Source organism: Crocodylus porosus, unplaced genomic scaffold (genome assembly GCF_001723895.1).
Source record: "Crocodylus porosus isolate Cpor-Errol unplaced genomic scaffold, CroPor_comp1, whole genome shotgun sequence".
Classification (NCBI taxonomy): Eukaryota; Metazoa; Chordata; order Crocodylia; family Crocodylidae; genus Crocodylus; species Crocodylus porosus.
The window spans coordinates 34,493,763-34,514,836 of record NW_017728948.1 but is presented as its reverse complement, the minus strand read 5'-3'; the positions used below and the strand labels follow the sequence as shown (position 1 = coordinate 34,514,836).

Here is a 21,074-nt window from a genome sequence, read left to right as displayed (position 1 = left end):
ACAAAGGGCATTAATAAGGATTGTCTCTAACCCTGTACCTTTTCTGGCAGATTAAGAATTATTTCATTTTACAGATGCTGTCCAGATCCTCAATTTTCTGTATGCATCCACTGGAGAGAAAACAGGAATTGTGAAGAAATTTGAGAGATTTAAGAACAAAGAGCTTGAGACAATCAGACAGCATCAGATCGATTACCCGGTGTAAGCAAGTGCAAATAACTGAAGATGGTTCTTGACAAGCCCTGGCGTTGTTTATAAGGTTTCTCAGCATAAAATAGACGGGAGAGTAGCTAAACCAGATAGATTTGGCCTCACTCCCCTTGCTACTTAGTCTGTGTTTAAATTCTCCAGCAGTACTGGAGTAAAACCTCTCAACCCCCTATACTGAGGTCTCATAGAGCAGTGGTATATTGTGAAGAACACTCTACCTACAGGCTCCTAGGCCTCCTTGCAGGTCCTTACGTGAAAGGAAGGACATCCACATTCCTCTGGATTTCTGACCCCCTAATCTCAATCCAGGGTATCAGTGTTAATGAAATACAAAATGCTCACTAGAGTCACATATGGGCTTTAAATAGCAGAGGACAAGAAGTATGGCTTGCCAGACGAGCTGAGAATCTGCCAGCTTTAGTAGCTGTAGACCCATGGGCTAGATACAGACATTAAGGAAGTCCAAGGCAGAATCAATCTAAGTTAGTGGTTTTCTATAAGTGATGTAGTTTAGATTGGTAGCAAACAGAACACACATTCACTCTTGGGAGTGGGAGTGGGAGGGGGGCAAATTTTAGACCAAGTTCCACCATTTTTAAACCAGTATAAGTATACCGAACTTCTGTTCTGTTACAGGTGTAGACCAGTTTTGTGCACCAAACTTCTGTTCTCTTATGCGTATAGACCAGTTTAGGATCACTTATACTGGTAAAACTGTAAAGTCTGTACCTGGTCTTTTGCATTAACAGTTTTTTTCATGGACTCAAGGAGCATGGAATAAGATTGCACTAGGTACCTAAGTTCACTTAGGCACCCTCAGCAAATATAATAGAATCTGGCTGCAGCTCAGCATTATACCCTTCTGTAGCATTATAACTGAGATAAGTAGAGACATGGGTGCTGACTGAGTCACCACTGTGTTCCATAAAGCCCATCAGAGGGATCACTGCACACTTTTAGTCAAGAGATTAAGGGGAATGTAGCAATTGACCACAGTGGTATACAGACCTGAGGAATGCCTACAGAAGGCACAGTCTTTACATGTAGATACTCACTATATCAGTCGCTGTACAGGTGACTTACAAACTACTCTGCCTCGCCTACATACATACAGGAGTAATGTGGCAATATGCATTATATGGGGGCACAGGTTTTATTGAGTAACAATTCATCTCCCATCCACTTATCAGGAGTTACCATTAGGTTGGATGACCCATGCTCTTCTAGTTTAAATGAAGTTCCACACTGCCATACAATATTTAGTGTCTCTAAAGAACAACTTGATACAAGTAAATAAAAGTAACGTATTTTAAACACATTTAAAATGTATATTTTTATAAACTATAAAAATATGAGCATGATTGATTTCACTTTTTAAAGGCCATTCAAACTATACTACTAAATGTAGTTTTCTGCAGAGTTATTTACCAGAGCTGGGATGTTCAAAGGAAACAAACCCTGGCCTAATTCTGCTCCAGTTGAAGTAAACAATAGCATCCCAGCCTATTGAACAGATTCTGCATTTTTGGGTCTCAGACTCTCCACTGGATCTGCCAGAATTGGCATAGTTTCTTCATAGTTACTCCAGCTCAGTGAAGCATTTGATCCTGCTCTTGTGCGTTTATTGTTGTATGGTTTGCAAAAAACACACCTTTATTTATCCTGCACAACCTTGTAACAGTTGCTCATGACCATGTTACAGAGGTTGGATTCCTATAATTCCCTCAGAGCTGGCTTCCCACGGTGCATATCCTGTTTTTTAACTAGCAAGGAATATTTGTTCAGTGGTTTCAGCAGCCGAGGTTACAAATGCACCCACCCTGAGGATGTTTGCTTACAGAACTGTGAGCTGGTTCTCATTTGTCACAGTTGATTTCCATACTAGTGTAGGATCTGGCAGTAGCTGAGATCTACTTCTCTGGCAGTGGCCTGATAAGTTTCTGTGCTCAGCTATTACCCGCCTTTTGGAGATCTTTGCCATTAGGCTTTAGGTTGTAAAAAAACAAACAAACAAAAAAAGGGCTTTGCCCTTTTTTCCTTTCAGAGTTTTGGTACCCAAGCACCCTAGCCACATGAACATCAGCCCCTGCACAGGAGAAAAAGCTAAGAGGTGGGAAGGCTGTTATGTCTTCCTCACTCCTTCTATATCAGCAGAAAGGCTGGCTATGATCTTGCCATTGAAGATTTTGTTGGAATTTGCTCAAATCACTAGGGTAATCTATCACTATTAGTTTAAAATAGTCAAGTATTATAGCTGATTTCTCTCTGTACTACATCAGTGCACAGAAGCAGAGAATCGGGAGCAAGAATCTTGGATTCTGAAGAATTCTGACAGCTCTAGGTTCTGTTTTGAAGATCAGTTTTCAAATTAAAGCAGAACAAGCACTTTTAAATTAATAACTTTTAAAACTCAAAATGATATTTATCTTTGAGAGTGGGTCAATTGTTTCTTTTTGCCCATGTAGGTTTACTATTTCAGTCTGGCTTTATTTGCTCCATCACTGCAAAAAGAACCTGTGTGGAATACTTTACTTTGTTGACACAAATGAAATGTACAGTACTCCTGCTGTATTTCTCAGTGAAGAAGGTAAGTAATAACATAAGGTTTTCTATAGGAAACCTAATACAGTCTTTCCTGTGCCTGTAGCAAAGAACAGCATTTACAGGAATTTTTATTGTATCTTTTTGTCAAATTTATCCCTCAGGAAATGCTTCATTTTAGGCCTTTTTTTCTGGGAACAGAAGATATCCAGAAGTCGGTTACACTTTTTGCTATGGATTGTCCAGCTTTGACCAACTCAGAAAGTGTCCATTTTTTTCTAACTTTCCTTTCAGGACAATCCCACACTGAAGAACTAGAGGGTTTAATAGGAAGTTTTCACAGTGCTCAACATTATAGAAACACCATCCTTGAATGTGTAAATGGAGAAGGATTGAGTAGGAGTAAGGAACAACAGAAGTGAAGCTATTACTGGAATGTTGCATCCAGTTCTCAAGTCCACTATTCAAAAATAATGTTTAAAAATTAGAAATGGCTCAAAAAAGGGCTACCATAATGATTCTTACACACCTCAGTCTATTTATGTGATCTCCAAAAAGGTGTAGAGGTGACTGGATTACAATCAGCAAAAAGTAACAGAAAAAGTTGCTATTCACAGGGTGCATCTACATGTGCTATTAATGCTATAAAGGCTTACTGCACAGTAAAATACTGCGCGGTAAGCCTTCTCTGGGAGCACACCTAAACGCGCTACCTGTTGAGAGTAAATCTGCTATCAACAAGAGTAGCCCAGTACAGGGCTGCTCCTACCCTGTGCTGGACCACTGCAACAGCCAGGGGCAGCTTTACACTCTCATGGGGGATGGCTGGGAACATGGAGGACTGGTCCTGATGCTCACAGGGCCAGAAGAGCAGCAGCTGTTTTCTGGCCCTGTGCACAATTAGGAAGGGTCCTGATGTGAATGGGACCAGGAGACAGTGGCTGCTGCAAAGTTCTCCCAACCCCATGCACGTGGGGACAAGCCTGTGCTCAGTGGGGCTTCTGTGCGCAGCCAGGGGCTGGCCAGGTATTGTCCCACTTTTGGGGTGGCTCCTAGCCAGTCCCTGGCCGGGCAGGGAAATCCCTGAGTAATTAAGGGCTGGCTAGAAACTGTCCCACTTCTGGGACAGCTCCCAGCCAGCACCCTGCTAGGCAGGGAAGGAGAGTGCTCCCCAGTCTTGGAGCTGCTCAGCTCCCAGCTCCTGTGGGGAGCCAGGAGATGAGCAGCACTGGGAGGGGGGGCAGAGAGCTACCCCATCCGAGCACAGTTCAGCTCTCGGCTCTTGTGGGGAGCTGGGAGATGAGCAGCACCAGGATCATGGGGAGTTTCCCGTTCCCTTTGGCCCCTGGTGTTGAGGCTGACTAGGAGCAAATTTGCCCCTATTCAGTGTCTACACATGCACAGCATCTATATTTACAGGTAGTAGGTAACTGCAGCAGATGGTGCACACATGAAGATGGTGAGGCTTTACTGTGCAGTTGATTAGTCTAATATGCAGTAAAGCATCTCATGTAGATATGCCCATAGAGAACAATTCAATCTAGCAGTCGAGGCTATAGCAAAATCCAGTGACTAGAACTGTGGTTTTCTAGCTCTTTTCATTTGCAGACCCTTAAAAGATTTCAAATGGAGGTACAGACCCCTTTGGAAATTTTGAATGGTGTGCAGGCCCCTTTGGATTTTAAATGTGAATATTCTCACTTGGCTGGTCATAGACATCTTTCACAGACCTTTTAGAAATAGTCTGAGGACCCACAGGGATCTGCAAACCACAGGTTGAAAACCACTGGACTAGAAGATGAGTTCAGGCAAGTTCAGACTGGACATTTTTAATTATTTGAGAACAATTAACCATTGGGATAACTTACCTCGGGTACAGTGGATTCTACATTATATAAATGCCTTACTCAAGAATTGATATTTTTCTTAAAATGTATGATATAGTACCACTGGAAGTTCCATGCTTGATGTAAGAATCATTTGGAGAAATGCTATGTCTTGTGTTGTACATGACATTAGACTGGAAGATCATAACAATCCTGAAGACCTTATACCCATAATAGTACCTGAAGACCTTAGACTCTGAGTCTCACTTCTGCAATTCGAAATAATACAGTCAAGTTTTCATCCTACTTCTTTGCATTATGTTAAATTCAACCTTTCTAGAGCCAGTGCTAGTGCATGTGGTGGACAAGTCTCTTCTGTTTTTATACATCATTTGCTGCGCTTCCTCTCGGCTCCCTTCAGGGTTTTCTTGGATGCAGTGAAATTCTGTTTATGTATACCTAAAGCATATGCCTCACACATGTTCAGCATTTCCTGTTGATTCTGGTAGAGACAGGTGGCTGGTTGGTGATTTCTCAGATCTCCTCATTGGTGATGAACAGGACAGGATTATTGTAAACAGCATTTTAGGAAGCCAGCTTTTAGCATGAATATTTTCATAATTTTCTATTGCCTTGTTTTCCTTCATTGTTCTTTTATCAGGTTACGTTCATATTCAGATGCACCTCGTTGGAGGAGAAGACATTGCAGTGGTAACTAGTTTCAGCCTTCCTCTCAAACAGTGGTTTCGTCTAGATCTCTCTTTTGAGGGTGGACAGGTATGTGTGCTGGTACAGCTGCTGAATGATAGTAGCATGGCTGGGGTTTGCAGAGGGTTATTTATATTTGATTGTCACCAACAAACCCATTAATAAACTGGGCTGAGGGGCATTCCCCAATGTACACATGTTCATACATCAAAGAATGAGAAACGCAAGATTTGAAATGAGGTCTTTTGACCTGGGGCTAGTGTTTGTCACCAGTCCATACACATGAATCAATCACGGTGCATCCACATCACAGAGTTTTCCAGTGGTGATATAAGTACTGGTGTAGACTGGGCTCTGGTGTTTTCCCTGTTGTGCCAAGAAAACTAAGGCCATGTCCACATGGTAAATTTCCTGTGCCAGCAGCACCCTCAGACATGCTGTGCTGCCTCCTGTAACAGAGCTGTATAGTGCTGCAGGTGAGCTAAATAACATAACAGCCATTTGCAAACACTGCTACATTGTTTCTAGTTTAGGAAACAGCACCAGGAAGCTGTGTAGAGGTGGTCTGAAATATCTTTGGCCCTGTTTAGGATTGAGTTAATGCTGTTTCTGGCCATAGTGTAGCTGTGCAGCTGCTGGGAAAGAGTGACAAAGTTTTCTAGTGCAAACAAGGCCTTTGATGTTATGGTTCATTTTTTCCTCTTATTGAAAGTGCCTCAGTCTCCTCAAGTGCCTCCTGTCTCTCTCAAGTAATCCAAAAACGGCTGTAATCAAAGCAGCTCTCCTTTATATCTCATCCCAAAACCATATACTTTCTTTAACTTGTTGCGTGCGTGCTGAGAGCCAATAGAACACTGTTAAGAAGGACTGTGTTACAAAACTCATAGCCCATACACAAAACATTATGTAAAGCCCTGTAATTTTAATTATATTTATTTCACCAGACTATCAAAAAATACATCTGAGAACAAGGGATTGTTTCTTTGCCACCAACCACTAGGGCTATTACCACTAGAGCTATGTAAGGAAAGAAATGTAGAGACCTGTTTTGTTCAAAATATTTAAAAATGAGTTTATTAATTGAGAGGACAGTCCTGGCAAATTTTACCCCTGAAGCTAAAAGACTGATAAACTAGAACTAACATTTTACAGTGACAGCACTTGTGCAACCTTAATTACAGGTATGTCTTTGCACTCCACCTATAATATAAATATGTACATGAAAAAGGTCAAAGTTCTAAAAAGCAGCCTGTCCTCATTTCAAAGAATAAAAATTAAGAGTTAATTTGCATTTCTGTGATCTCATTTATTGTCAATATTTTTGGTTTCCTACCCCAGTTGTTAAAGAGGGAATTTAAAAAAAATTAAAAATATTTTTTTATTGCCTGTTTTATCTGTTTGGAACTAGTGTTTCATTCAGGTGGAAGTAGAAGAGGACATAGTGTAAAGCCTATTTCAGGTGCAAACGTGAATGGAATTGTCAATATTAACATAAGGTGTATTAGCCCTTTCCTGTTTGAGGATTGGCTGGCCTCTTAGATAAGTACATTAAGAAATTATTCTGCTATCTGAGAGCAGATAACATGTTTAGTTCATATAGATGTGAGGTAAAACCTCAAATTTTATGGCTGCATAATTTTTTCCACTAGGAAACATGAAGGGAACATGAGAGGTTTAATCTGATCTTCTGTAGAAAGGGAAACAGTGCAGAATCAGCTACTGGAAGGTTATCTAGTGGTCGGAGTCATAGCCTGGGACTTTGGAGACCCAGATGTAATGCCCTGCTCTGCCTTAGATTTCCTGTGACAAAAGGCTAAGGCTCCAATCTTCTGAGGGATTTAGACATCTAACTTTTCTTCAGGCACCTAGCTCCTATTAATCATGTCCATCCTGTTCAGCATGGCTTTAGTAAACATTAATGCATTAGTGAGGGATTATTATTCTTATTTTATATTTGAGAATTTGAGGCGTAAAGAGGTTCCAGGCCTGATTTTGCAAAGATATTTTTGTGCCTAAGGATGCAGATAAATGCCTACTTATAGATGTGCCTGCAGCAGTATGGAAATGTAATCGCTTCTAGTTTTTGGGGGAAGGGAGGGGCAGAAAGGGCAAGAAGGGAAAGACACAGTAAAACACAGTGGAGGCAGAGATATGAACTTCTAAGAATTTTGTAAAGTATAACTTCTTATAACAACAAAAATACTGGAAAGAGAGAACTGATATAAGCAACTTCTATGCCAGGACTAGAACTTTGTTAAATCAGTCAAATACTTTCAAGTAAAATTTCCTAATATAGTTCAGTTATGAGAATTGCTTCTTGAGATATGGTGGCATATGTCTTGTAATATCCAGAAAGATGAAACAAGATACAAATCTGCATTTTCAAAATTAAGAATTAAAGTGGACTGAATAAATGTTATAGCTAGTTGACTTGCAGTATTTAGCCTATCACAATTGACATTTATTTTATTTTTTTAGATAGAAATAAACAGCGTCGAGAAGAATTTGAAAAGACAGCAGCATCAGTCTTTTGAGTAAGAAGAACTTTCCCCATTGCAAATTAATGTGGTTAGGTGTGGGAAGGGGAGTATCTGTGCATACAGGTGATAGAGCTCCCAAAACTTTAGAAAATAAGTTTCAGTAGCCTCTTTTCACTGCTACAATCTCAGAACTAAATGTTGTTACCTGTACCCATGTTGAATGCTATATAGGTAATCAGTGGGACTAGTTGTATTACTTAAACTGGTCCATCGAGAGTGATACAAAGCCTGCTGGAATTGATGCAAGTTGTGAATTTCACTGGGTTTTGGATCAGATTCTTGGAGTGAAACTTGTGCCACTGAAGTGACTGAAAATTTTGCCACTGATTTCAGTGAATCAGGATTTTATTCTTTGGGTCTAGATCTGTTTCATTTAAGCTAGGGCTGTCCAACAGCAGCCCTTGGGCCATATGCAACATACAAGTGTTTTTTGTGTGGCTCCTGGGTTTCTGCCTGGCCAACCCTCCTCATATCACACCCAGCTGCTGCTGCAGCTGAGGTCTCTAGGTTCCTCCCCACTCCATCAGCTTTCACTTCCTCTTTCCAATGCAGCGGGTGGGATGGCACAGCCAATGTTGCTGGGAAGGCCCAGGGTGTGCTGGAGCGAGGGACCTGAGGTGGGTACTGCCCACATATTGCAACAGCCCCCTGTTCATGGGATGCAGCAGTAGCCATTGGGTGGGGGGAGGTGGGGACAGATGGGACTACTGCCAGCGCAGTGCAGCAGTGTAGGGGGGTCCAGTCTGTGGCTTGCAGTAATGTGGGCCTTGCTGATGCACCACATACGGCATTTGGCCCAGCCCCTTGAAGTTGGACAGCCTGATATAAACAGAGAGCAATACTTCTATCAAATTTAGGAGAAAGGAGCATCAGACCTCTAAAGTGTGTGGTTGGGAGTGAATTATTTGTAGCATTTCATTGATTCTTGCTGTCTTTTTTTCATCCTTGGATCCAAACAGTTGAGTCATTTTTCTTCTTAAAATTGTCCTTTTCTTTCTGTCTTTTTGTGCAAGAATTTTAGGATAATGAAGGGTGTTATATATTAATAAGTTATCTTGTAAACCTCAGTGTTAGTCTTTCTCCTTTCTGTTCCTGTTTACAAGATTTGAACTGTGTAAAAAAAAAAATCTACAGATAATCACTGTCAAAGGGATGTGCAGCCTACATTTCATATACCAAGCTATGGCTGACTTGCACAAAATGTGGGGAAAAAAATCAAGATCTCTGACATGTTACACAATCATTCAGGAAGACACATGAAGTATGTAAATCATCAGCCAGAAAAAACTCAGTGCTCTTAAAATATTAGGTGGAAGCAAGATATTTTTCAACTCTTTTCTAGAGCTGGTCTGAGTAGGTTGAACTGATTTTAAGACTAAACAGATAAAGAACAGAAATAGATGCCGGGGATGAATTAAAAATTGTCTATACCAGAATTATAAGATACAGGTTTGTAGTTTACTATATCAAATACCCAAAGCATTTATCTATCTTGTTTTGTAGTTTTAGGGAAGATTTCTATTTTGATGATACAGCTGGATACTTAGTTCTTGGAGGCAGTGTGTATGCACCTGGCATTGAAGGATTCTTTGGACCTGTGAAATACTATCGTCTTAGTGTTCTGGAAACAGAGCAGGTAGGTGTGTGTAGAGTAACAAAAATGATTATGTTATAAGTTCACCCATTGAAATGCCACTGATGTCACAGACTGATTCTGAGTGCATAGGTTCTAGGTAGAGACAAATTACAAAATCTGGTCACCCCAGATGATAAGCTTGTCATCAAACAAAATAGAATTTGAGGATTTTGTTAGTATGGAAACTCTCCCAGAAGTAATTTAACTCTGGAGCCCAGAGACCTCAGCTGCAACAGCAAAGCAGACAGGCTAGGGTGCCTGGGCAGCAGGGTTGGGGCTGGCACAGGTGAAGGAGGATGGCAGCGGCAGCTGAAAGGAACCACTGCTGTGGGGGCTGATGGGAAGACAGTCTGGCTGCTGTGCTGCCGCAGCCCCACTGCGTGCCCGGGAGTTGTAGGACCAGCCGTATGCACCATGTCCTGGGCTGCTCCCCATGCCTGGGCCGGGTGCATCCAAAGGATCCATTGCAGGCCGAATAAAATCCCTTGGTAGCCAGATCCAGTCCATGGGCGATTATTTTGCTCGCTCCTGGGCTGGAGGAATGCTTGTAGTTTGGCTCCTCGGCTGTTTTCTACCTTAAGAAATTTCTTTTGGTTGAATGTCTGTACACAGCCAATGTCTACAAAATTTTCTCCTATCAAAATGTAAATAGCTATAGATCTTGCAATTACCATTATTTTGTTTTAATAGTAATTTGTTTCTGTCTAGATTTCTAACCCTATTTATGACACAGAAATTATGGAACAGATTGAACTCTACTATGAGAGCTGTGCAGACATTCAAGAAATAGTATCCTGGTATGGACACATTGTACAGCAAGGTCAAACACTGCATAAAGACTGTAAGTATTGAATTGTGAGGTCTGAATATCAGGCTGCATGTTATTGACTTCTCCTTTGCTTTATTTTTAACAGAGACTGAATGGGTGCTTGTAGATGTGCGGGGATGCTGCTCTACGTTATAACTACAGTGTCGGAGCAAACCCGATTAATCGAGTCTGCTAGAGTGTGCTGATTAGTGTGCTCCAACAGCCTCTATGTGTCATGTATTCAGCATCTCCACACTTCAAAATGGCGGCAGGGTGCTTTAACTAAAGCTTGTCAAATGAGCTTTAGTTAAAGCTCCCCCACTGCCATTTTGAAGTATGGGACACTGAATACACATGATGCTGAGGGCACTTTAATTAGAGCAGGTCTCAAAGCCCCTCTAATTAAAGCTCTCCCACCCCCTGAGCACATGTAAAGATGCCCATTGTAATTTTATAATTGTTTTGTCAATATACATAAGATATGTATATAGTAAGGGGAAAAAATATTGCTTTTGCTGTAATTATCATGGCTGCTGGCTGATTAAAACCATGTTTCTTGTTATTAGAAAGGCTCCTATTCTGTGGAATACTAACATAAAAAGAAGTGATATTGTTGAATTTTTTAAAAAGACAGAGAAACAAAATGGAACAATAACATGATTTCAGGCTAACATACTATACCACTTAAATCCTCCTATTTTTTTCTCTGACCAGAACTATAAAAGTATTTTTGCAGCTGGCTGTACAAATTTATGCTAAGTATAACATCAAATTCACAAATATTTTATAATACAACAAAGCAACTAGCCACCACTGCATACATATTTTTAAAATTTCCAACCATTTTCATGATTGCTTGGAATATCTATTCTATAGGTACCTCATGTAAAGGAAGCAAGAGGCAAAATGTTTACCCCTGCATCCATTCTGTTTCATAACAGCATAACAATCCAGCTCTAGTTATGTATTGGAAAACTCATCATTGCAACACTATTATATATTCCCAATAGGAATTTTGTTACCAAGTCCCAATAAGACTATGGCAAATGTTATAATAAGTCATCTCTTTTTTTTAAGTGAGCTTACCAACATTATCACTTCACTGATCCTTTCTCGTCTTCCCATCCTATATACCAGTGTTAATAATTTTTGGAACATCATTCAGCTAGTTCAGATATATGTTTTTTAGATATATCACTTTCTCTAGGTAAACAAGAACACTATTATTCATACCTGAACCACAAATATGGAGAGAAGCCCAAGTGCAATGCCTTTATGTGGAGGAAGGCTCTAAGGGAGAAATATCACAGCTTGTTCAAGCTGCTGCAAGAGATGGATTTCAGTTCATCAAGTGGTAATCATGACTTTGTCTTGCTTTGCTGGAATTACTATGCAGTTGGCGTGTCTACACATGCCCCTGACTACACATTTGGTGCCGTGCAGTCATTTAGTACTTGCTTTAGTACTGTGCAGTCCCGGCAGCGCACTATTTTTAGATGGTATGTTGCCATAGCAATGAGCTATGGCAACATAACTTACAGCTAAAGCAATGTAGCACTAACATCATGGTCTATGCCTGCTGATGCTATGTTGCTGTTGCAACAAGCTACTTCACCGTAGCTTGTCACTATGGCAATGTAGTGTCTCATGTAGCTGCACCCAGTATTGCTTCAAATTTTAACATGTCACAGTGATTTAAATTTTGATATCATCTAACTTAATGGAGGAAAAAATTTACTATGTCATGATGGGATAGACGTAATGCAAAAGACGGGCAAGTTTCATATTTTAACACAGTTCCCCTGGACCAGATTCTGCCCATTGTTCATGTTGACCTGTCTTCTGATGGAGTCCTGTTCCATGGATTTCAGTTATGCAAGTGTCTGAATGTTTTTCCCCTGGGACCAATTTTTAATTTACCCTTATTTCTGTTCTAGGCGTTTCTTTGATTTCAGGGTGTGCCTTAATCAGTAAAGTATCATTTGATGTGAAAACATATGGCAAGAGGGATAGCTGAACTAACCCAGTAAGGAAGGATAAATGAAACAGTTAAAAACATGACAACTGATTTAAACTGTTTTTACATATAACAGTTAGTTATGTATTGTTTGTTGTTGTACTTTTAGTATCAGACAAAAATTATACAATTTTAGAAACTGGTCAGAAGATATTTGAGAAGGTTGCCAAAGATCTCTCCAGAGCTGATGGTCTAAGCTCCATGAACAACTCAGTCCCTTTTTTGATGGATTCCAGCTGCTGTGGATACCACAGAGCTTCTTATTTCCTTGCAGTGATTTTTGAAATGGGACTCGGTGTGCCTGTGGATCCTATAAAGGTAGTTTATTCATTGCATCTGATCATCCCAATGAAATTAGTTGTCTTTAAAAGCAATTTACAAAATTGGTTGAATGGATAAAATTTGGTCCATTTGAGAAAAATAATGAGAGAGATTTTGGTAGTTTGTCCCATCTCAGTGCTAAACAATAGTTTCCTTATCCATGTCTTTCCTTTCTTCTTGCTCCTTTAGTGGGCAGCTGGTCACAGGTACTTATGAATCCCCTTATGCTTGGACACTAATGACAGTGAAACTTAGTGGAGGGACTTCTATGTTCTGCTGTTCCAGAGTGGCAGAATGGACAGATTTGTCACCCCTGGTTGCATAGAATAAGGAGGGAGTGAGGGTTATATTGTGCAAGAGTGAAGTTCTGTAAGTGGGCAAGGAGGGGAAACATTCATAAAGTTTTTGATAATGTGGTTACACTTCAGATAAGCATCTGAACTCCAAACTTAAGCATAGGTACCGAGTATTTTGGGGCCTGAGGGCCCTAACCCCTTTCAAGAAGACAGTGACCACCTGTCCCTAATTTGGCGGGACAGCCGTGAAATGTGAACATCAAGTCCTGGTCCTAGGGTGCATGATTCTGGGACAGCATTTGTCTTGGATTCCCAGTATCATGCAGGGATCCAGGTTTTCCACTCACCATGGAAAAACATGAGAACAACAGGTTTCCCCTCGCAAGCTGGCAGAGTTCCAGCCTACACAGGGCTGCAGGGAGCAGGATGCAGGGGGTGCCGTGTGCATATGGGCACTCACGTGGCCCGGGATACAGCTCCAGGCAGCACTGGAGAGCAGCTCCTTCAGCTGCCTGCAGGTAAGTCTTTGGGGAGGGGGGCAGATTGAGGCCCCCACAGTGAGGGAGGGAGTGGGGCAGGGGATGGGCCTGGGGGTGCTGCCCAGCTGTGGGGGGGTTTGGTGGGCATGGCTCCCTGTCACTGTGTGCACTCCCAGGGCAGGAAGGGTGGATGCAGGCTGCCTGCTGTGGGCTCAGGACTCCCCACTCTGCTGCCCTTCCCCTGGGTGTCCCATGCTAGCCGCACTGCCATGGCAAAGCACCCCCTGCCTGCCTGGCAGCAGCAAGGGCAGTGCCATAGAGTTGTGCCCTCCACTAGTGCCGGGTGGGCAGGAGGTGCCTCGCCATGGTGGTACAGTCAGTGAGGAGCTCTGGGGGAGAGAGCAGCAGGGTGGGGAGAAAAGGAGAAAGTTATTTGTGTGGAACCTAAGATGCTTACAGTGAGATTGCTGAGAGGGGCAAGGATTTCTTAGGGTGATATCTTTTATCAGACCAACTGTGTAGTTGGGATAAAGTTAGACAAGCTTTTGAGTGTAAGACATTTTTCCTCAGGTCTCGCATTCTTGCATTCAAATGTTATGCATTCAAAAGTTTGCCTAACTTTATCCCCCTGATATAAAAGATATAACCCTAAGCAATCCTTGCCTCTCTCAGCAATTTTATTGTAAGCATCTTGGGTTCCACACAAATAACTTTCTCCTCTTCTGGCCATTATTTGACCCAGAAGAGAAATCACAGGGATATAATTTTGATCTTATGTTTAATTTGGGGCGTGCCTTAAGTTCAGAGGCGCTGAGTTTATTTTTGCTCGGGATGGATAGCGGGTGGGGGGAGGCCTAAGATGATGCTCCCCTCCTCTCCTCCCGTGGCATGGCCAGGGCTGAGCAGAGCCTATGGATAATTAATTACATAATTTCTGGACCATCACAGCTACAACATCACTCTTACACTAAATAAATTGCTGACAGAAATTAACTATGAAAAGGTAGCAGGCCACAAAGCACTGTAAAGAATGCCGGGACTGACTGGATGTTAGTCAGCAGAAGAGGAGATGGGGTTGGCAGTACGGAGAATCATCTGAGGCAAAGCTTGCCACATCCTATTGTGATGAGAGATAGGGAGAGATGTTATCAGTACATTACCTCCCAGGTCCTCCAGATAGTGTTGGGAAGGCTTTACTAGCTAGTGTATATAGGACAAAATGGTTTTCAGCACAGCTAGAGACCAGTTGGGTGGGGTGGGATATGTTTTCTGTAACAGTGCTGAAAAATGGTTTTGTTTGATCTGCAGTAGCCAGACTGTTTTCAGCACCAGCTGAAGTGGGGCAGTGGAAGCCTCTTGCTGAAAACTGTTCTCAGCACCAGGTCATTTTTCTAGTCTAGGCAGCGATATAGAGTGACATTTTCAGATGTTCCCAATGCTTCCACTAAAGTTGGAGCAAAACACCCATTAGTACTAGTGCGTGAAGGCTATGGAAAACCCTGGCCTTAGAGCCCCACATATAAGCTGATGCCTTTTAGTGTCCAAAGTGTGTAATTTGAATTAAGTAGCAATGTATCAAATTCCCTACCCACTCTAGGGATGGCAGAATGACAAGCAGGAATACTCACAGGGAAGAATTGTGGAGTTTCTTTCATAGCTTTCTATGTAAAAAAGCAAAACAAAAAAAAAAGCCCTAATTGCTTTGAGACAACATTCTTGATCTTTGAGACAATTCTGCTTGCTTATACATTCTATAAGGTATAACTTCTGCATCAGCCAGCGCGACGGATGCACTATTCCCACTGTGTATATTCTGTAAGACAGAGTGGTTTGTAGCTAGTGAACTTGTCATATGTCTTATTAATTCTCTGTTGCTTACCTTTGCTGATTTTTTGGCAGGGGCTGCTGTATAGCTTGGTTGGTGCTCAAAGGAATGAGAGACTTGCAGGGTTGAATCTTGGATATAAACATTACCAAGGCATTAATAACTATCCACTGGACTTTGAGCTATCATATGCTTACTACAGCGATATTGCACTAAAGACTTCTCTTGATCAACACACTATAAAAGAAGATCAGGTAAAAAGATTTTAGATGTATTTGGATTTATTTTCCATGTTAGTAGTTTTTAATGTTTTAATAATATTCATAATTTAATATTAATAATGTCTGAAACAATATGCTGAAACCATATATGTTAAATAAATCAATAATTTAAACAGAACTTTTTATCATCCAGGTATTTTACAAACACTCTAATTAGTCCTCACAACTCCACACAACATAGCTATTACTATCTCATTTCACAGAAGGGGAAAACCAAGTTACAGAATAATTAAGGGCCAGATTCAAAAAAAATTGTAAGAACCTAAAATGCAACTTTGACAAAATTTAAGCAGCAATGCCCAATGGAGCAATCCACAACTCACCTTGGATGCCTGAGTGACCTATAGATGCCAGACTTTTCACCAGTAAATTTATTTACATGCCAAAAATTCTGCTCCTGCTTACGTCCAGAGATGCCACCACCTTGGCAGAGCTGAGCATCTGATTCCTACCTCCTGCTTAACCTGCTTTGAGTCACAAAATAACTATCTGTGAGCCTAATTCCACTGAGGAGACAGATCTTGTAACTGTAATGGGCTTCATCTCCAGGGATGGCTGCAGTGCTTCCTAAAGCCTTATGCCCATTATCCTACTCTGGTTTCCCTTATCTCTCCTCTTTCGTCTGCCATTTCTTGATGTCAAAAAAAGATTTGAGAGCCTGCATTTGGATACCTAGAGTTTGGCTTTCAGTACCTTGCCCCACCCTGCTCATCATTAGGCTGCCGGTCAGCTCATCCTCACTCTAACTGGAACAGAGCTCTCTCACACATGTCTGGCTCCCCGACCCAATCTCTTTCTCTCATCTGGGCCCATTTCTAAAGAAAAAAAAGAGCCAGCTAGTCACCCATATTCCAAGGAACAACTTAGATGCCAGGAATTAGGTTCAGGTAGTGAATCTCTCTTGCAGCTGTGCCTACAGGGGAGACTCCAAGTCCTGAAGAGAAGCAGGTTTTAATAAACACTTGGTGTTTCCTATTGGCTAGCTTAGGTGTCACCCCACTTAGCATAGTGGGTGCTATGAGTCCCTTTGTAGGCACCCGACTCTGCCTGTTAACTACAAAGGGAACCACACAAGTGATCCAGTAAAATATATCACCCCCAAAAACCCTTGCCTCTCGTATAACTTGGGTCTGTGAATTTCACTTCTGGCATATTATGTATTGCTTGATGGTTTGAAAGAAACTCATCCTGGTTTGATGTCTTGTGTGTCTTCAGACATCTCTACTAGTTTTTATTTCTGTAGTGTCCCTTCTTTACAATTATCTGTATATTAACAAAGGAGAGAACTTTAAAACTTTAACCACATCAGTTTAATCCATACAGAGAAGGTCTGGACAGTTGAGTCATTAAAATTCCAGCAGCAGTCAGTCCATCATCTGCACGAATGCTTCTACTTCTGCTACCACCATGGGCACTACACAGGGGGCATGTCTGCATGTGCCATTAAAGCAAAGCAATAACCTTCTGCGCTTATTGCTCCAGAGTTTACTGCTTCTAGGTGCTGCATTTACATGTGCGCCTGGGTCCACAACAGATTGAGCTGGATCGGAGCAGCCCTGACTGGCAGGGAGCCTGGGGAGTGAGCCTGCCAGCCTGGGGCCACTCCAGCCTGGCTTAATGTGCTGTGGAGGGGCTGACTGGGGCACAAGAGTACCCCAGCATGGGGCAAGCTGGCAGGCAGCCCCTTCACTAAAGCACCCTTGTGCCCCAGCTAGTCACATCAACATTTACACTTGCAGTGCTGTGGAGTAAAAAACTCCATAGCAGGGTAGTATTTTACAAGTACAAGGACAGGATTTACACATACTACCCTGCTGCAGAGTTAATTAGTTCCCTGCGGTCTAATGGGGCCTCACGTGTAGATGCAAAACATTTACTGTAGCGCTAATTAGTCTACTCTGCAGTAAACATTTAATGTAGAAGCACCCAGAAAGTAGCAATAGAAGGGAGTTTAAAAAAAATACACCTAATAGACAGGGCAGTGGCATCTATGCAGTCTGCCTGACAGTGCCATGAAGAAATGGCAAATGGTTTTAAAATGGCTAAAGAGGTTTCCTAATGAACTAGCCAATAAAGAGACTATCAGAATGTTCAACATAAACAGGAAACATGCAATGTATTCACTTGAAGAGCATGTTGATCAATTTGCTGTTTGTGTCTTTTTTCACCCTCTTTTCAGGCACTTGTAGAACCTGTTAGGCTAACGGATGATGAAGTACTAAAATCTCAAACCAAAGAAACTGGTGATATCTTCATGTGGTTAAAATATGAAGCAGTAAGAGGAAATGCAGTGGCACAGGTATGGGCTACAGCACAGCACACAGAATTCCTGTTTTGCTTTTCTTTGTGATTAAGAATAAATTTTAAACTCGATGGTAATGCTTTCACCTTTGCACCTCAAACTCAGACCTTTCACTCCCTTCCTGACACCTCTAATGCCTGTGTAATTCCTAATATCTGCCCTTGTACTACATTTACGGTTAATGTGAATTAAGTTGGCGGTTGTATTGTTTTGTTTTAGCAAAGAGTGGCACAGATGCTTTTCTGGGGCCAGCAAGGAGTGGCAAAAAATCCCAAAGCAGCAATAGAGTGGTATCAAAAAGGTGCACTGGAAACTGAGGACCCAGTATTAATATATGATTATGCCATTGTGTTATTCAAGGTAGGTCCTGCTTCATATTTTCATTTTGGAACTGGTAGAATTGGATCAATGTGCTTCAGAGTTTAGATTATTGAGAGAAGTTTGTATGTTTTCTGTATTAATATATTATGCTTGCATAGTATGATGATACTCTTGTATTATTTGGACCTACTGGGAATTTTTTACAATTTTTGACCAATATTTGACCAGTCAATTGACCCAACTTCATTGGACCAGTCAAATACCCAACCCTAACATAATTGTCCTGTTGGGACATTTTAATGTTGTCATACCCATGCAATAGATGGCACCATTGTGCAGTTGAGACTTCACTGACAAAGAAGATTTTTTTCATGAACAAGAGTAGTACCGTGGTTATGGATATGAAACAGACCCAAACTTTATTCTTTGAAATGGGTTATGTGCATATGCACAAAGGAAGTTCTAGGTTTTAAGGGAACTTGCAAATGAGTGTGGTTTATAGCAACAGAAGAATAGCAGTAACACACCTGACAAATAGTAAATCCCAAGGACATTCCTTTTACCCAATCTGATATTTTAATAAAAGAAAAGTTCTGTATTGCGCTATCACATTAAGACAGCAAAATTGCCATTGTAATTCGACAGCCCAAGCTCAAAAGGTATTCCATGAGTGAGTTATTAAGCTTCTCTTAATATAGGATATTAAATTAGAAAGACATACACACAGCTTTTTTTACTTTGCTTTTATAAGGTTGAAAAATGATTTGTAAGCTATAGCATCTAAGTCTTAAAACTGCTTTTTGAATGTGTAGGTGTATATTTTGAATAGTGTATATTGTAGGTCCTTTAATTATTTAATTATGTTTTATATTATTTAATTATGTATCATATTATTTAATTATGTTTATCATTTAGGGCCAAGGTGTGAAAAAGAACACAAAACTTGCTTTAGAACTGATGAAAAAAGCAGCAGCCAAGGTAAAACACACGTAATAAAAATAGTTTATTGGTGCAGTGTTGTAAGTTTGAAGTCTTATTATAATAATTAACCATAATGCTGTATAGTTGATTCTCTCCAGTATGAGTTAGGAAAGATTGTTATACAGAGGGGGAAGTGAGGTGTATAAGATCAGATATGATTCTGGAGTAAGCAGTAATTCCATTGAAGTTAATTGAATTTTTTCTGCTTTCACCAAAGCTAAATTTGGAGTGGAGAGTTAAGTGACTTATACAAAACTATGTAGTGACTGATCCAGGATTAGAACTCAGTTACTCTAGCTTCCCCTTTCTGTTATCATTAGGATTACCTAGCTGGTCTGATAGTTGAAGATACTGGTACACACTCATCTACTAGAACCCAACTGGAGAAAGAAATGACTATTGCTTGCAAGAAATCAGACTGAGAGATTTCATTATACTGAATAAGAGCTTGTTAATTGGAAGTGTAAAAGAGAATGTAAGGAGGGTTTAAGAATCAGACCAGGTTTTGCAGCCTGTACTTTAAAAGGGGTAACTTTTTTAGCTCATCACCTCAAGAGCATCAAAGGAACCAAAGGGTGGCTCTAAGGCAGGAACCCTGTCACACTTGGGGATTGTACAAGCTCCCTCTGTGTGCAGGTTATTGCCTCTTCTGCCAGCTCTGCTCCACTAGCTGAGTCAGGTAGCTGAAAAAAGATCTCTGCTTCTTACTTTTCATTCTCCTATGGAATGGGGAAGTAATGATGCACAGAGCTGCTTATTCCTCTATGCCTGAACCTCAGGACTCCAGGTTAGTCACACAAGGTTAGGGGGTCTCTTCTCCCTTTTACAGCCCAGAACACTCAGAGAGACTATGCCATAATATGGCCCATAATGAAAAATGCATGTACTTTTGCCCTTATTTATAATGCTCAGGTGTTTGGTACATTTATAGCTGTAAAACAAACTATTCAAACCACTCGCAGTTTGTTTCTGACCTTAGCTAGCATGTAGATCCTCAATTACTAACCACCAGAGGGAGAAATAATAAAGCTCGGAACACCATTTCTCTTTGCTTTAAAACACAAGATTCCCAGGGTGCATCTACATGAGACGTTTACTAGGGCTGTGCAAAGCAGGTAATATTCGATTCAACAGCCATGTCGAATATTAAACCGGGTCCCACTTCGATTTGCCATCCGCTTCGACTCAAGGTCAAAGCTCAGTCGAATATTCAAGCTGCTTCGGCTTCCCCATTGGCTATAATGGGGAAGGTCGAAGCTGGCTCTAACTTTGGCATTTCTTGCCTGAACTTGATGAAACTTGCAGGACTGGTAGCTCCTGAGGAGCCCACAAAGCCTGCCAACTTTCAACAAGATAGGTTCAGGGGGTGCAGAGAAACTGCACCCCAAATTCTTGAGAGCAAACCGCCTGTAACTTCTGTGTGCAAAGCCACAGGGAGCTCAAACTTGCAGAAATGGTAGCTCCTGAGGAGCCCACAAAACCTGCCAACTTTCACAGTGATAGGTGCAGGGGTTTGGGGGAAACTTCACCTTAGGCTGCTGACAGACAAAACTCGTGATCCAGATGGAGCGAGGAGGGTGGCATTCGCTCCGTCTGCACCTGGTGCTTGGGGACCCCTGGCAGCGGGTGGTTCCCCTTGAGGAGCACCAGCTGCTTCACCAAACTGAGATCCAAGCAGGCACGGTGGGGTGTCTCAACATTCGCAGCCATGTTGAACACCCTCTTGCTTGGCACACTGGTCAGTGGACAGGACAGGTATTCCCGAGCAACTGTGGCCAGATCCGGCCACATTGGGCTGCGGGTTGCCCGATAGGCCAAGGGGTCGCAGTCCAGGTTCTCCACAGGCTCGGCAAGATAGGCAGACACTGTGGTGTGAGGGCTGTCTGCCTGATCCTGGGGTCTGGTGGGTCTGGACCCCCTAATGTTTGCCATGGCCTTGGCCCATATTGGCAGCATCTGTGGTGGAGGGGAAGACTGGCTCG

General features: G+C 41.6%; 1 protein-coding gene across 1 annotated transcript in view; it reads left to right on the top strand.

Moving 5' to 3' along the window:
* Positions 1 to 21,074, top strand: part of SEL1L3 (SEL1L family member 3) — a 56,290-nt gene that overhangs the window by 7,185 nt on the left and 28,031 nt on the right. The window contains exons 3-14 of the mRNA XM_019553396.1: positions 75 to 201; positions 2,676 to 2,797; positions 5,239 to 5,354; positions 7,764 to 7,819; positions 9,329 to 9,461; positions 10,170 to 10,302; positions 11,477 to 11,623; positions 12,423 to 12,604; positions 15,282 to 15,461; positions 17,668 to 17,787; positions 18,010 to 18,150; positions 19,027 to 19,089. Of these exons, the coding sequence (XP_019408941.1) occupies positions 75 to 201; positions 2,676 to 2,797; positions 5,239 to 5,354; positions 7,764 to 7,819; positions 9,329 to 9,461; positions 10,170 to 10,302; positions 11,477 to 11,623; positions 12,423 to 12,604; positions 15,282 to 15,461; positions 17,668 to 17,787; positions 18,010 to 18,150; positions 19,027 to 19,089 (1,520 nt within the window). The remainder of the gene's footprint in view (positions 1 to 74; positions 202 to 2,675; positions 2,798 to 5,238; positions 5,355 to 7,763; positions 7,820 to 9,328; positions 9,462 to 10,169; positions 10,303 to 11,476; positions 11,624 to 12,422; positions 12,605 to 15,281; positions 15,462 to 17,667; positions 17,788 to 18,009; positions 18,151 to 19,026; positions 19,090 to 21,074) is intronic.